Source organism: Rhinichthys klamathensis, unplaced genomic scaffold (genome assembly GCF_029890125.1).
Source record: "Rhinichthys klamathensis goyatoka isolate OS25496 unplaced genomic scaffold, OSU_Roscu_1.1 h1tg000139l_1, whole genome shotgun sequence".
Lineage (NCBI taxonomy): Eukaryota > Metazoa > Chordata > Actinopteri > Cypriniformes > Leuciscidae > Rhinichthys > Rhinichthys klamathensis.
This window is the reverse complement of record NW_026606674.1, coordinates 1,349,589-1,365,779: the sequence shown is the minus strand read 5'-3', so window position 1 is coordinate 1,365,779 and position 16,191 is coordinate 1,349,589. Positions and strand designations below refer to the sequence as shown.

Genomic DNA, 16,191 nt, shown 5'->3' with positions numbered 1-16,191 from the left:
CTAAGGCCCCCCTCAGAGGGCGCGAAACCGATGCTGTGCCGCAGCATAGCATCAGCGACTCGCTGGAGACCGCTGCGCCCTGAAGCACCAAGGGTGGCAGGGTTGGCAGAACGGTCTCGTGAGGACCCCGAAATGGAACGGGCACCGTATAATGAGGTGTACACCGCTCCACTTCGGTCGGGGCTGTCCTCACAGGCCTGATGCATGAACATCAGGACCTTTTTTTTTCTGAACCGAAGTCTTCTTCGCCTGAAGAACGGTCCTCAGATCCGGCTTCGACTTAGAAGACTTCGGTTGAGAGGGTTGCGTCCGTCTCCAGTCTCTACGTGGAGGTGCACGAGACGCAACACTCTCTTTCTGATGCACACGATATGATGAGCTCGACGGCTGGGGCTGCTCACGCCCAGCAGTCCCAGGGGGCTGGACCCGGCAAGGGATAAACTTTTTAAAAAAGTCCGCTTGTTTCTTTGACTCCTGAAATCTCTCGACGACCGCGTGGACTGCGTCGCCGAAGAGACCAGAAGGTTCAAGCGGAGCATCTAATAAAAAAGCTCGATCTTTTTCTTTAATTTCAGACAGATTTAACCATAAATGTCTCTCAGTAGCTACCAAGGCTGCCATAGACCGCCCAATTGCTCTGGCGGTCTCCTTAGTAGCCCTGAGAGAAAGATCGGTAGCCCGACGAAGTTCACGAATATCGTCATGACTGACTCCCTCACTACTATCCAGATCCCCCAGCAGGTCAGCTTGATAAGCCTGGAGCACTGCCATAGTATGCAGACATGCTCCAGCTTGACCTGCTGCCGTATAAGCTTTGCCCACTAACACCGAAGTGGCTTTAAGCGGTCTAGTGGGCAAAGCCGAGGCTTTCAGAGACGATGCGGGACCAGGGGAAAGATAACTGGCTAAATTCTCTTCCGCCTGGGGCATCGCCTCATAACCATACTCTTTCAGCCCTCTTATTCTCGAATAAGTGTTAACATGAGGGCTGAAAAGACGTGATGAATATGGTTTATTCCACGATTTAGAAATTTCATTGTGCAAATCGGGAAAAAATGGAAGCCCTCGTGGTGGAGATAATGTGGTGGAAGATAAAAAGCGCTCATCTAATTTGCTTTTAGGACGAGCGCCCTTCTTCTCAGATGGCCATTCAATATTTAATTTCTCTACAGCCCGCGACATAACATCCACCAGCTCATCATATGCTGGGGAAATAAATTGTGAATCTCTTTCCCCCATGTGTGTGCTTACACTCTCCACACTCATCGCATCAACCTCCTCGGAGGAAGAGCAATAAAGTAATGGAGGGCTCTCTCCCCGGGCAGAAGAAACCGCAGAGCGTGATTCCGACACCGGGGAGAGAGCACTGGATCTCTCGGGTAAGGAAGGAGAAAGAGCCCTCGGACCCGTCTCCAACCCCTCCGAAAGATCCTTTTGCGATCCCCAGGAATGCATTCTCCGCGCTGCCTCAGCAGACGCGGGTCCTGATCCCTGTGGATCGCGAGCCTGCCCACTCTCTTTATCAAAGAGTGACAGGCGAGAGCGGAGCATGCGAAGCGGTAACATCTCACAATGCTGGCACTCAGCCCCCTCGAAGGCTGAGACCGCATGCTCCACTCCCAAACAAACGACACAAAGCTCGTGTGTATCCCCACCCGTTAAATAACGCGGGCAGGGAGAAGCACACTGTTTGTACACTTGTTTAGTTTCCATCCTTTTCCGCAACAGACAACAGTAAATAGACAGAGACAAAATGACACAGATCGCTTGCTGAGACGCAGAAGCTAATGCCGCGTTTCACCGGGTGAGCCTTTATCCCTTCCTGGTCATGACGTCACCCGCCCGTGACGCTCATTCTTTCCATTGGACTAGTTGACATTGATGCTCAGACGCATGCACGCTGGGGGCGTTCCCAAAGCGTCAAGTGACGCATCGCGAGTTCCCTCGAAAGGGAACCACGGACTTGGCAACACTGGTCTAAACAGACAAATCGCATGTGAAAATCTGACCAACTTTTTGTACCAAACATTTCTGTTGGTGTGAACAGGCCTTAACTTTGATGAGTAGAGTAGCAGTGACACATATTGCTCAAAATCCATGCAACATTCAAAGTGCTTAGTTTTTCAGAGTGAGTAGGGCCTAGTTATGCTCACTTCCGACTGGAATTCGCCCTTTGCCACTTCACAGGAAATTCATGCAGCGAGTCTCAGTCTCATTCAACAGTCCAGCAACGTGCTTCCCTGAAACCAGGGGACAAAACAGTAGCGTTTGACTGTGATAGGAAACTCTAGAAAGGAGCACTGACCACCTGACCATCCCAAAAGAGTCTCGTAAGATGCCTAGTGTTAGCGTTACCGTTGCTGAATCTGTTTGAAAAAGACTGTGTGCATGAATTACGTGCCAAAATCATGCATCCCACGTCACACCATCGCCATCACTCTCAGTCAAACACTCTGAAATGCAACAACATTAAAATAATCTAATTTGATTAAATGTAAGTAACTATTAAAATAAACTTAGCATAACGCTAACAGAATTAGCATAATGTAATTACTCAGGCAAAACTCAAACACACAGTTTACTAATGAACAGTTTAATTTGTTCTGTCTGTGCTTTTGCTTCTGTCATCTGATGTCTGCTTAGCATATCTGTGTCTGTGATATTTCCTTTCATTTATGGAGTGCTGTCATGCTTTCTTTAAATGTTGCCAGCAGTGCCAGTATATATTTGTGTGTATGTGTTGTGTGTGTATGTGTTGGGAGTGGATATGTGGACATCTACCCCATAACTGATAGTTGCCAGTCGTAAGTAGTGTATGTGACTTGTGCAACTCACATAGTCCACTTCAAAAACAGCGTCCCGCAGCCATAGATCTGGTGATGCTCCTGTTACTGCAGCCTCATTGGACAGCGGTCTGAGTGGCAGTGCCTTTAGCCTATTGGATGAAGAGGGCGGGACCAATGCGGTGGATAGCGCTATCTTCCAGGTCCCTAGATTGTGAGTGCTTTTTTGTATATGATATGATATAATATATACATTTTAATATATATATATATTTTTTTTAAATCTTGGCACTCCATGTGTATTATGACCTGATGTTGTTTATTATTTAGTGGAAAGATTCCAAATGGCACAGAAGCTGGGAAATCTGCTCATGGAGATACAGAGGGTAATGTTTGCATGGGATGTTGTGTGTTTTGGGGATTATTTGTGCATGTTTGTGTCAATAGCAGTGTATTTGAGCCTATAATACTGCAGCAAAGAAATTGAATTACTTCTATATTATATATAATATAATAATAATTATATATATATAATATATATATATATATATATATATTATATATATTGTTTTAAATCATATTATATTATAGTTTTATGTAAACAAGGGTTGGGGTCTTTGCTTTTTTTTTTTTTTATGTTTTTGAAAGAAGCCTCTTATGCGCACCAAGGCTGTATTTTATTATTTATTTAATCAAAATCTTAAATGATCTCTCAAAAATTATCTGTTTTCTATTTTAATATATTTTAAAATGTAGTTTATTACTGTGATGAGAACAGAACTTTTTAGATAAAATCTTTTGTAACATTATAAATGCTTTACTGACACTTTTGATCAATTTATTGGATCATTGCTGAACAAAAGTATTAATTTATTAATTTAAATGTAGAAAAAAATCTTACTGGCCCCAAACTTTTGAATGATATTATATTATATTATATATTATATTATTATTTTATCTATGCCTTATCTAAGTGTAGAATAATATAGTTCCTCGTGGCTTAATCTATTTCCTGTGCCGTGTTATTTATGCTCCTCATGCGGGTCAGAGATTCACAAAATGTGGAAAGAAAGGATACAGAGATAAGAAAAGGGAAGAAGAACTGAGATATTGACGTGTCTGTGTATGTGTGCGCTTAGGTAAGACTCAGGTGATGGGGGAAATAAAGATCGCCCTGAAGAAGGAGATGAAGACAGAGGGAGAACACCTGGTGCTTGAGATCCTTCAGTGCAGAAACATCACCTACAAATTTAAGTCTCCCGACCACCTCCCGGGTAACAAGACACATGACAGCAAACACGTTCACTCGCGCTTATTATAACATGAGTCGATTTGATATACAGTTTATAAACACATTTCTTCATTGATATAAACTTGAAATAAACTAAACTTGGCTTTAGTTTACACCATAGCCCGGCAAAAACTAGATTTGCTACTTGCTATTGCTTATCGATGGCAGGTGGTATTAGGGGGAGGGACTGACTAACCCTAGCGAGCATTTGATTGGACAAAAACTTGTCAACGCCTGTGGGTGTGCAACATGAGTCATTAGTATGTTTGGCCCATTTTCCCTGTGCATATTTACATAATATTTTTTTTATTGGGGAATAGACTAGCATGATGCTACATAATAGCATTAGCCTCGAAAGCTAACAGGCAGGAATTTAATTTCTGTCAGAATTAACCCAATTTCTGAAGGTTTGAGTAAATTTTGGATGCAGATTTTAATGCAGTCCTGCAGGCATTTGTTTAATCTCAAAGTATCATTTACTTGATTATACAGTACAATTAACTGTTTCTTATATTTTGGGTTGAAAATGTTTGAACTTTTCCTTTACGTTCTAAAGGACAGCTTCCCTTGCACTTCCAGAGATGTCACAACGCATTATGATTATAAATTACCACTTTATAATAAAGAAATAAGCATTCATAGATGTAATGAAAAGCTCAGTACTTACTGTTGATGTTCTTTAACAGACATGTATGTGAAACTCTATGTGGTGAATGTGGCCACTCAGAAAAGAATCATCAAGAAGAAGACCAGAGTGTGTCGCCATGATCGCGAACCGTCTTTCAACGAAACTTTCCGCTTCTGCATGAACCCCACAGGTCACTCCATTCAGGTACGGCATCGATGCACCCTGTGCACATGCATAAAATTTGATCCAACTTAAAGGAGTGATTCATATTTATTCCCATCCTTGCAGCTTTTTCTTGTTTCAAACGGAGGCAAGTTTGTAAAGAAGACCCTAATTGGCGAAGCCTACGTGTGGCTGGATAAGGTAGACCTGCGGAAACGGGTGGTGAGCTGGCACAAGCTGCTGGCCAGCACAGCTCAGATACACTCCTAAAGACGGCGGTCAGATGAGGCGCGAGGACAGAACAGGCAGTGGAGTCGCACATCTCTGCCGCACTCTTTGGGACTAAACTGAGCTGAATTTGGAGGGCCTACCCACAGGGAGCTTCCTGATTGCACTGGCACGTGTGATTGTGTTAACCCAAGCCAAGGAGAAACAGGTGTATAATGGTGTTTACAGGAAAGATCTGACCTTTAGTGACAAGATGCAGATCTCTACGTTGGGAAAAGCTTACAAAATTGAGCAGGAGATTGACACAATGTTCATACGTGTATGTGTACATGCACTTTCACAATCACTCACACATATTTATACTGGTGTATGTATAATAATATGTGTACATTGGTCCACAACAGACAGTTAGATGATAGAGTGAACATTTCCAGTAACTTGTAACTTTCCCGTTTGTGCATTATTCATATGAGAACATTATGATTATTTACAGATAGATATCATATACATTATTTTTGTATGATAGAGACAAATTCAGTTTAGATATTTATCGTTATTTTACATTCCCTCCCAGATGTTATAATGTGTTGAAAGAACTGATATTTAAAGCATATTATCGATGGATTAGAAGAGTATTTTATGGTATAATATAGACAGAATGAAATGAATGAAATAGGATTTATTGGGTGTTGTGATGACTCGTTGTGTCAGTACGGTTATTTCCACTCACAGAAGTAACACTTTTGTCTTTCGCTGTGCGATACTGAATTCAGAAATACAGTTTCAGAGCCCTAAGACTCTATGAATAAAAAAGTGGATTATAACAAAGAATTTAAATGTTTAGGAAAACTGCCGGTCTCTTATGACTCACACAGAAATTAATAGAAAGTCTTTGCTGATTTTTATGATTTGCTCATTTGATGAATGTTTCAAGACGAAATATCACCAATATGCAGCAGCATCAGTTGAAAATGTCAAATCCAGCACTGTTATATGATTTGCACTTTGTGTCTAGCATTTTACGAATGTAGGTTGATAGTTTTTTCTGAGTTTTCGTCAAAAAAGCGGAACATCCTGCCATTTACAACAGTCAACACTGTCAACCCCCCACACAAACACGTACGCATCGGTCTCTCTTGATTACTCGAGGATTAGAGTTTGAATGGGTCAATGTCTGTCCAGATGTTGAAGTCATCATATTGCTGATACAATGCTGATATAATGTTTTATTTTAAAGTTTTTGGTTTTTTTTAACTCCTAAACACTCAGGTTTTTGATGAAAAAGCCTTGCTTAAATGTTATTGGCTGATCTTTGATCAAGTAGGTTCAGCTTAAGGCGATAACAATGAGGATCAGGGTGATGACATCACAATGTTTTCATTTTTAATTTTACTGATCATTTTGGCTTACTGCAATTATCTTCACGGTTTACATCTAAAAGGAGACATTGAGATGCTGAGTGCACCATCTCGTACTTTCAGAAAAGTGTGGCCACCTCGCAATGCAGACACTTAAATCAAATGCCATTAGTGTTATTTATATGTTGTTTTTTATGTTTTTATGCCTTGAAACTTAGGATATGTGGATACAACCTTTACAACACATAACCCAGCCATTTTACAGGTCGAGCACTTACAGATATTTCACTCAAACGTCCAGCGTTAAGGGTTAAGTCGACCTTTAACCTGTGCCAAACTACCAAAATCCGCAGGTTCTGTGTATGTTATTCTATGCAACTGAAAATGCATCTGGTGTACTTATTGTTTAGTGGTCAGAGGACAGATAAAGCATTACGAATGAGGACTTTTTTATTTTTGTATGTTTTTTTTCACATGGTAAATATGTTTGCTTATATATAATAATAATAATATATTGGTTGTGTCTTTTGCTTGATGCTTGTTTTTATTTTATTTTTTATGCTATTTTGAGGTCATGTAACAATGAGTTTGCAGAAACGTAGGGTAGTTATCCTACTCAACTATTTAACTGCTAGTTATGTACATTACAAGATCATAGCAGACTGGTTCGTCATTCTGGTCCTTTCAAACACAGTGTCTGGAAACACAACTATCTCACTGCACTCAGCTTTATATACAATGCTCAGCTTTCATTATATATTCTGATCTCCCAGAATGTGTGTGTTTTTTTAATATATGCTTACAAATTAGATGAGGAAAAAAAGCATCATATAACAAATTGTCACATGAATTCATGCAGCCTCCTTTGAATAATTCGTGCATGCTCCAATTTCACTTCGCCACACTAACTCTTTCACCTCTGCAAAACAAAGAAAAATAATAAAAAAGAAGCCATGTAAATAAAAATAATAATTTTCTTTTTGTACAAATATGATCTTGTATTAGTTTTCTGGTTCAACGAAGAGCATGTGTGAGGGAAAGAAGCAGAGCGATTGTGTTTTGATCTGTGTGTTACATGTTGTACATGCACTAGGGTAAAAGCTTTCCCCATGCTTGCCTCTGATGGACTGGACTTGACCTGCACAACAGACACCAGTTTAACCCTGTATTATAAAGAACAGATGTTGACCTTACTGACTCAAAAGTAGAATCAGGAAACGTATGGTGTTTTCACTTTGGATGTTGCATGTTTTGTTGGTGGTTTGTTCATACTATTTTTGTGTCCAGATTCTATTTACAAAAAGAGAAAAAGATTATGAAAAATTAATCAAATCTAAATATGTATGCTGACTGTACAAAGATATGCTTGTATAATCCGTCTGGTTTTCCACTTAATGTAAACTGATGAAAAAAAATCAAACTGTCATGGTTTTTGTGGTTGTACACAAACGGTATTGATAAATTATGCAAATTGTGCTGTAATAAAAGGCTAATGCCCCAAGTCAAAATATTAAATAATATATGTACAAATTTCCCTGGAGGTGAATTCATTTGTAAGCCACTTTCACACATTTTTTTATCTTTCGATCACATCTATCTGTCTGTCTGTCTCTATCTGTCTGTCTGTTTATCTATCTATAGATGGCTGTCTGTATCTATCTATCTATCTATCTATCTATCTATCTATCTATCTATCTATCTATCTATCTATCTATCTATCTATCTGTCTGTCTGTCTATCTGCCTGTCTGTCTGTCTGTCTGTCTGTCTGTCTATCTATAGCATCACAACATCATTTTTTTCTTGTTTTATGAGATCTCTGCGAATATTGTATTTTACAAAGATAAAATCAATATTTTAAAATATACTAATAAAGGGACTTTTATTTTGAAGAGAATTTTCGTCTCTTTTAACCGACCGACCACGCAGTAATCACACTGGGGGTCTGTTGTTATCATTTCACTAGTAGGCTAATGCATGACTCTTGTGTGTATTTTTAACCTTTAAAATCTGTTTAATAGGATTTTATTGAGCCAAATGGAGGAAGAAAGCACATTTAAACACTTAATCAAAGCAATTCAACATGGAGAGCTGTGCACAGTTAAACAGCAACTCAATGAGCACGTAAACAAGCAGTCTGTCACCTGTACTCATTTTGGAAAATCTGGAGATACTTTACTGCACTATGCTGCCAGACATGGACACATGGACATTTTGCGATATTTAGTAGAGGAGCTGAACATGGACATTGATGTGTACAACAGCGACTACAAGAGAGCTTTGCATGAGGCTTCTTCCATGGGTCATTGTGAGTGTGTGCGGTATCTCATTGCCAGGGGAGCGAAAATAGACAGTTTGAAGAAAGCAGACTGGTACGTCAAAAAACTGCTCGAATTTGTATGGAGGAATGAAAATGTGATAGCCAATCGGGCACCTCTGTAGTTCTTAAAGGCCATGGTGCAGGTTTTTTTTTTTTTTTTTTTTGCCAGTTTTCTAGTTGGTAATAAACATTTAAACAGTTATCCTTTGTATTTTATGTTGTAGGGGATTACAAAAAAGAAATATAATACGGAAAAGTCGGTGATGTGTTAGCATTTACCACTAGCCTAGCGAGGATTCTAATTTCTCCCACAATGCATTGCATGACGTCACATGAGGTACTCGCTGTTGGACAACAGACGAAAGCCCGCGAGTAGTAACTTAGCTAACGGTAGCTAGTGAAAGAGTGACAGTGTCAGATAAGTAAATATATCGAGATAGATAGATAGATATCATAAGCATAACATAGATAGATAGTGAGAGATAGCATAGCATAACAGCTTAGAGATAGAGAAGAGTAAGCTAGATAATAAGTAGACAAAATGGTTTATTACTGTGTTTGTGGCGGGTGCAAAAACTTTATCAAAACTGGACATGGGGTCCATTGTTTCCCCAAGGACAAAGGGAGCTTCCGAAGCTGGGTGCAATTTGTCAAGATTAGGCGAGCAGATTTTTCAGCTAAATTAGCTCTGTCGCCGCCTACTCGAGAATATGCAGCGCGCATTTCAAAGAGGAGGATTAATTTACCACGCAGGGGATGCCAAGATGGTCTCACTTAGTTTGAAGAGTGAGAGGATGGCTAAGTTACTTCCTACCGCCGTGCCGTCTGTGAATGCATTGCAAACCTCTCTGCTTGCCCTGTCCCGAGGTCGAGAGACACCGTCTGCCGCAAGCGAGATATTGCCACGGTAAGTTCATTCTAACGTTAATGTTTACAAGCTGCGTGTTAGCTAGCTCTGTGTGTATTTTGTATAGCTACCGTGTTCCCTTTGACACAGCCTCCACTACAAGCACGATCACTCTGACATTAGAAGAGCATTTTTCGTGATTCACGAATTTGAGCCTAAACAAAATTGCCCTGAAGTAAATGTCCATATCGTCATGAAAGCTTCATGGCTAGTGTTTGGATCAGTGGTGATGATCATCAAGCGGCTTTCGCAATCGTGTGTTTGCTTTTTGTGTTAGACTGCTACGGTTCTCTTTCACATTTGACCGTGACCGTGTCGCCAGGGCTGTAGTGGAGGCTAAACGCAGTTTACCCACCGCTGAAATTATGTCAGAAACAGTTTATCCACTTCTCACTTCAGAGTTTAGCTACCTCTCAGTAAATTCACTACCTCATAGAGTTTATGTAACTTTACCACATGTATTACCACTAGTATTGGTGTAAACATTTAATTGTAACATTCAAATCATCAAATATGTTCTGAATTTCTTTTATGTATTTTTTAAAACATTTAGTAGCGCATATCAGGGTCCACTGTACTGTAATCTCCCTGGCAATCTCGTAACATTCTGTTTACTGTTTATGTTTGCTATAATTCATATGCAGGACGATTTCATGTGTTTCCATTAGTGGCAATGATCTTTATACAGTATTATTATTATGTCTGCAGGTTATGCAACATCATTAATGAAGGCCCTTCGGGAAAGCTACACCAATTCACCTGCAGCTCTTCGAGAGGTTAGCGCCAGTTTGTCCTGATGCACTCGCCCCCATCGCCACATCCTTCAAACAGGTTCCTGAGGAGGCCGTCAGCCTCTACCTAGCCCGGCAGTCACGCTACAAGAACCTAATTTCACATTATTTTCTTTCCACAGACAAGTCCAATGATTTAGTTGTAAGTATTCATTTAGTGGTGGTTTCCTGCATTCTGCATGTTTTTTTTTTCTTTGTGTGCTGTTGCTTTGGTTTTACTTTAAACAAAATCATTACTTTTTTTCTTAGGCTATTGATTCCCGTGATCTTGCTTATAAATTCCGATTCAGCCATTAGCCTACCTTCGTGATCACGCAAAGAGTTCTGGAGAGGCGGTCCGTTCAGAATTACAACCAACATAAAATATAAGTGTGCATGTACAAATTTGCAGTAATGTTTGGTAAATATAAACTATATACACACACACACAATTCATTTATTTAAATGGGTTAGGGTTATGTGTGTATACATGCATAGGCGTACAAACATACATACATGCATATGCTATGCATATATATTATAAATAATATAATATATACTTCAGGTTACCAGAAGTTAGCGAACTTTAATGAAGAGTTGGTCATGTGAGCTATAGCTAGCTGCAAGTAACCCATTATCTTCCAATAAGCATTAACTAAAACTGGCTACATAAAATATACTGACTAGATTCACGAGAGGTCGGCTAATGTGTGTAAAAGTAAAAAAAATACAGTAATTTCATTATTTTACCAGCGAGCGTACTTCGGAAGCACTGAAAATGAATGGGGTTCAATGCTGGAACTATCAGTGTTTGGAACTATTGGCCGCTCCACGACACGCTTTACTTGCGCATTTTTAAGTTCCTATGGCGGTCTATGGGAGTGTCGCAACTCTCTCTCTCTATGGCTCTGGACCACACTATTGCAGGCAAAAGAAACAATGTGCAAACGTTTCAGGTCTAGCCCTACATCAGTGGGCTTTTTTTTATATAGATTTGTTTACTTGCAACCTGTGTCTTTGTTCAGTAATCTTTGTCCTTGTTCAGTAAATGTTTAGTAACCATTACAAGCAATGCCAATAAACAGTTTTTTTTTTCTTATAGAAATTCATGTGTTCTGTGTACTTTATAACATTTTGAGGGCAAATTGGGCGATCACAACAGAATAAGCAATTATTATTTTTATATATTTTCATCCAAACGAGGTGATTGAAAGCCCTGATAGGTCTGGTCACGACTTTGGAATTGTTGTCTGATGGTTGAAACCACACGAGAGGCTTCTTATACTCCTGCCTAAAACTCCAAGCCCAGGCCGGCGTATAGCCTGCCTGTACTCAGTGTACCGGTATTGCCTAGGGATAAGTAGGAAAGATTCTTAAGTTTTAAACTCTGTAAGTAGGTTGGAAACGTCTCTGATGCATGTTTATTGTGTATGCAACACATCTCCTGTCACCTATAGCTGTTGTTCAAAGGACTCAGTGTAAAAAATAAAAAGATAAAGTAAACATAAACCATGAACATACTCGTGCGTGCTGGCTTGAAGGGGACCATTATCCTGCATGAAGTGTGAGTATGCTATGTGTAGCACAATTGGATTCAGGCATTATGCCTCATATCCAGGATGCTGCGTTAGGCACGTTACAACTGCTGGCCGCGGGGTGAGGTCCTCGACCAGCGACCAAAACGCGCTCACCTCCCTACAACACAAGCTCTCCACCACAGTTTCCATGGGACGACACCGCCCGCAACTCACTCCCTCTCCCGGTAAGCCTGACGGTGTCATTGACAGTCACGAGGAAAACTAGTTAGCATTATCAACAATAATCACACTGACTGAAGACATGACCAGCCTACTTGTCGTCAGCTACGTTTGCAAACAACATTTTCACTGGAGATAGAGGTGAAAGCAGGACACTCGGCCTGGCAAACAGATACTCAAATTATACTCGAAATTTACTCAATGATGCCTTATTAATTTCAGTATATTTAAAGTAGCCTATGCCTCCTCTGTAGAAAATGGTTATATTACAAGACACAAATTCAGATAGCCTTCTCAGAGCCTGTTTTATTAAAGGTTTGAATGAATGAAATGTCTCTTGTATTAGAAAAATAAATATATAATTATTACAGGTTTGAATGAATGAAATAATGTCTCTTCTGTATTAGAAAAATAAATATATAAATAAGAAATAACTAAAAGAAATACCTCCAAATTTAACAAAAATAGCTCTCACAAGCTTACAAAAACAAACTAACAAAATGTATCTTTAGTCTTCCTCTTTATCCTGTTTTTCTTCCTCATTCTCCTTGTTTGCCCATCTATGTTTTGCTTTAGAGCTGATCTTTCCCAGAAGTTTTGAAAACCAGGACATTTTCATAATTAAAAAAAAAACCCCAGCCAGGACAGGACGTGAAAACAGGACTGTTGGTCACCCTAACCTAGTCTAAAGTCTAGGTCTAGCGCGTACATTCAGATGCTATTTTAAGCGCGCATGCTTGGCCATAATACAGAATGAACAACGCGCATACACTGTAGATGATTCTCTCATCTACACAGATGCATTTTACTTTTTGCAAATGATACATTATTATAAGGAAAACTATTTAAACACGAGTGAAATCATTGTTGTGTTCATGACGATAGGAAAAATAGGCATAAAGCGTACACATTTACCCAAATTATTATGTGCATGTTTAACCGAAGCTAATTTGGGTGGGTTTGTCCCATCCCCGGCCCAATGTCACTTCTCTTTATTTTACGGCCCTGACGAGAACATCGATCTCCTCGGCTGTGAACCATCAGAACTGTAACTAAACCAAGCGCGCCGCTGCCTGCGTCTACCTCATGTGACGTCATCGCCGAGTCGCGTAAAAAAATAACCGTTACTAACCAAAAACGTCAAAAACTGGACTTTAACACAATTTTGGAGACATTTCTAACTTTATATACATATCTTAACTGCTTTATGTACCCATTAATCGATAGTAGTGTTTAACCTGCACCATGGCCTTTAACGCCTTCGATAGCTCAGTTGGTAGAGCGGAGGACTGTAGAGGTTTGCTGCCATCCTTAGGTCGCTGGTTCGAATCCGGCTCGAAGGAAATGTTTTTATCCTTATACGAAATACACACGCCTGTCGCAGTTTATATACATTTATGTGTCATTTAATAATACCGTTGCTGTTATTAAGGAATGTGTCATTTTTATATTAAAAACATAGCTAAAATGTGTCCAAAAATGAAAAGTAAATAAATAAATGAGTTATAATAACTGTTTTTGTAAATGTGCGTATAAGTATAAATTGTTTAGAGCACATATATTTATGGGAAGTGAAGTCTATTTTTGAGTGATTATTTTCATACTCTTTACATGTACATCAGTATTATTTTAGTATTATTTATATACTATTATAGTATTTATTTATATATTGAATTAGCTTTTAGTTTTATATTTTCCGTTTTTATATTTTAAATTTGAGAAGTTTCTATCTAGTTTTTATCTAATATGTATTATTTTATTTTATTTCAGCTTAATTTCAACTAACGAAAAAGTATTTTTTGTAAAAAATAGTTTTAGTTTTAATTTTAGTTAACAATAACAACATTGCTCTTTGTTCTTGTTAAGCTTTACTGAGTTTGAACAAAACTGACTTTTAACCTCTCTAGGACCCCTCTTATGATGGCCTGTACCCGACGAAACCTTGAGGTCGTCCTGGAGCTGCTGGATCACGGTGCTGACCCAATGCTGCAGAACAAGGATGGATGGAACTCATTCCACATCGCATGCAGAGAAGGAGATCCAGCCATCATACACCGCCTCCTACTGGCCAAACCTGAGGTCTGGAAGACAAAGAGCAAGACTGGCAGGACGCCCCTCCACACGGCTGGTATGGAAGCACAGGATTTAATGTGTTTTCAAATTGTCATATGATGCATTTATGTATCTTTTTTCCTTGCCATTTTCTCACCCAAGCTATGCATGGCTGTGAGGATGCAGTGAAGATTCTGCTTAAAAGGTAACATTGAGTATGAATGTCTTATGAAGCACAGGTCCTTATTATATACTGTAGCTTACATGGTTTACATGTTAATTCAGTTGTTGCTATGAGCCTGATGGGAAGGACAGTTGTGGAGTCACACCATTTATGGATGCCATAAGGAATGGACACATAGCTATTGCTAAATTGCTCCTTGAGAATCACCAGGTATGCACATCTGCACATATCATTAACTCATGTCGGTTTTCTTTTATTAGATGTGAGCATGTTTATGTACACGTTTATCTGGTTTAGGCATGTCCCTCAGCAGTAGATATTCTCGGAGCGCAGCCCCTGCACCAGGCCTCTGTTACTGCTCAAGAAGAAGCACTTTCTTTCCTCGTGCGCCACCTTGGTATCGATATAAACTCAAGAGCCACAAAACTGGATCTGACTGCTTTGCACTATGCTGCTAAGGTTTTATCGGTTGCATTAAACATGAAGCACAGTTAAGATAACATTCTCAGCTTCCTCTTCTGATCTGGCTTCAATCTCGATGTTTATTTTTCAGGAAGGTCACACAAGCACCATAAAAACACTGCTTTCCCTGGGCGCTGATCTTCATGCAAGAGACACAAAAGGAAGATCAGGTAGGAGTACACTTTACAGTGTATTTCACTGCATGCCACCTTAAGGAGATCTTTTTAATTAGACGGCAAAGTGAAAATATCTTTTAATGGTTTGCAGCTCTACATATGGCCTGCATTGGCCAGCATGCGGACGCCGTTAAGACACTACTGCAGCTGGGACTCAGAGATACTGAAGACAACACAGGCAATACAGCAAGACAGTATGCCATAAAAACTAACATTAAAGAAGTGTTTGAAAGTCTTGAAATGTAATCGCTGTGTCAAATTAATAAATAATTGCTTTGATTGAATATTAAGCAAAAGTGGAGATACAAAGTTACAAAATAAATGCTTTTTATGAAAGTCATTTATTTATTTATTTTAAAAAGGGACAGTGTACATTAATCTATATAAAAAGAAAAAAAGACAAGGTATTGTTATGGGTTAAATAAAATGTTCTTACATGGAATTATGCAATCCACTCTAGTTGCACCTCTAGTTACTCTGTTTTCTATAGATTTAAAATGAATAAAATCAGCCAGAGGAGGAGGAGCTAAACCATACATAATCTTATGAACTAAACAAACATTTTTAAACTTAATGAGGTTTTCTCAGCTAAGCAAGTTATTCTTATTTAAAGTGTTTAAGTGCTTGTTTGTATAATAATCCCAATTGTTTTAGAACTATGAAATGTGTATAAGACCAGGAGCTGCTGGATCACGGTTTTGTCAAACAATGTGAAATGAGAAAGAATAGAGTAAAAATATACAGGTCCTTCTCAAAAAATTAGCATATTGTGATAAAGTTCATTATTTTCCATAATGTAATGATAAAAATTAAACTTTCATATATTTTAGAATCATTGCACACCAACTGAAATAGTTCAGGTCTTTTATTGTTTTAATACTGATGATTTTGGCATACAGATCATGAAAACCCAAAATTCCTATCTCAAAAAATTTGCATATTTCATCCGACCAATAAAAAGTGTTTTTAATACAAAAAAAAAAGTCAACCTTCAAATAATTATGTTCAGTTATGCACTCAATACTTGGTCGGGAATCCTTTTGCAGAAATGACTGCTTCAATGCGGCGTGGCATGGAGGCAATCAGCCTGTGGCACTGCTGAGGTGTTATGGAG

General features: G+C 39.0%; 2 protein-coding genes and 1 non-coding gene across 14 annotated transcripts in view; all 3 read left to right on the top strand.

The window, feature by feature from the left end:
• pcloa (piccolo presynaptic cytomatrix protein a) overlaps positions 1-7,097 on the top strand; it is a 57,522-nt gene extending 50,425 nt beyond the window's left edge. For 9 of the 12 annotated variants that reach the window (XM_056257522.1, XM_056257531.1, XM_056257521.1 and 6 more), the window contains 5 exons: positions 2,856-2,997; positions 3,114-3,169; positions 3,923-4,057; positions 4,761-4,906; positions 4,991-7,097. In XM_056257522.1, coding sequence (XP_056113497.1) covers positions 2,856-2,997; positions 3,114-3,169; positions 3,923-4,057; positions 4,761-4,906; positions 4,991-5,134 — 623 coding nt within the window. In that variant the 3' untranslated portion in view covers positions 5,135-7,097. The remainder of the gene's footprint in view (positions 1-2,855; positions 2,998-3,113; positions 3,170-3,922; positions 4,058-4,760; positions 4,907-4,990) is intronic. The other 3 variants (XM_056257528.1, XM_056257526.1, XM_056257520.1) reach the window with 1 other exon arrangement.
• Positions 7,098-8,404: 1,307 nt separating this feature from the next.
• On the top strand, positions 8,405-15,417 carry ankrd16 (ankyrin repeat domain 16). The gene is made up of 7 exons (XM_056257536.1): positions 8,405-8,821; positions 14,111-14,331; positions 14,418-14,460; positions 14,541-14,649; positions 14,737-14,898; positions 14,993-15,071; positions 15,169-15,417. Exons 1-7 carry the CDS (start codon positions 8,487-8,489, stop codon positions 15,321-15,323), a joined length of 1,104 nt encoding a protein of 367 aa, XP_056113511.1. The 5' UTR covers positions 8,405-8,486; the 3' UTR covers positions 15,324-15,417.
• trnay-gua (transfer RNA tyrosine (anticodon GUA)) lies at positions 13,462-13,546 on the top strand. Its single transcript is given in 2 exon segments — positions 13,462-13,498; positions 13,511-13,546. It is a non-coding gene; the product is annotated as a tRNA-Tyr (tRNA).
• Positions 15,418-16,191: the final 774 nt, after the last annotated feature.

Coding starts and splice junctions, on each gene's coding strand:
- ankrd16 (XM_056257536.1), top strand. CDS start 8,487: ATGGAGGAAGAAAGCACATTTAAACACTTAATCAAAGCAATTCAACAT. Junction 14,332..14,417: donor GACGCCCCTCCACACGGCTG/GTATGGAAGCAC, acceptor TTCTCACCCAAG/CTATGCATGGCTGTGAGGAT. Junction 15,072..15,168: donor AGACACAAAAGGAAGATCAG/GTAGGAGTACAC, acceptor AATGGTTTGCAG/CTCTACATATGGCCTGCATT.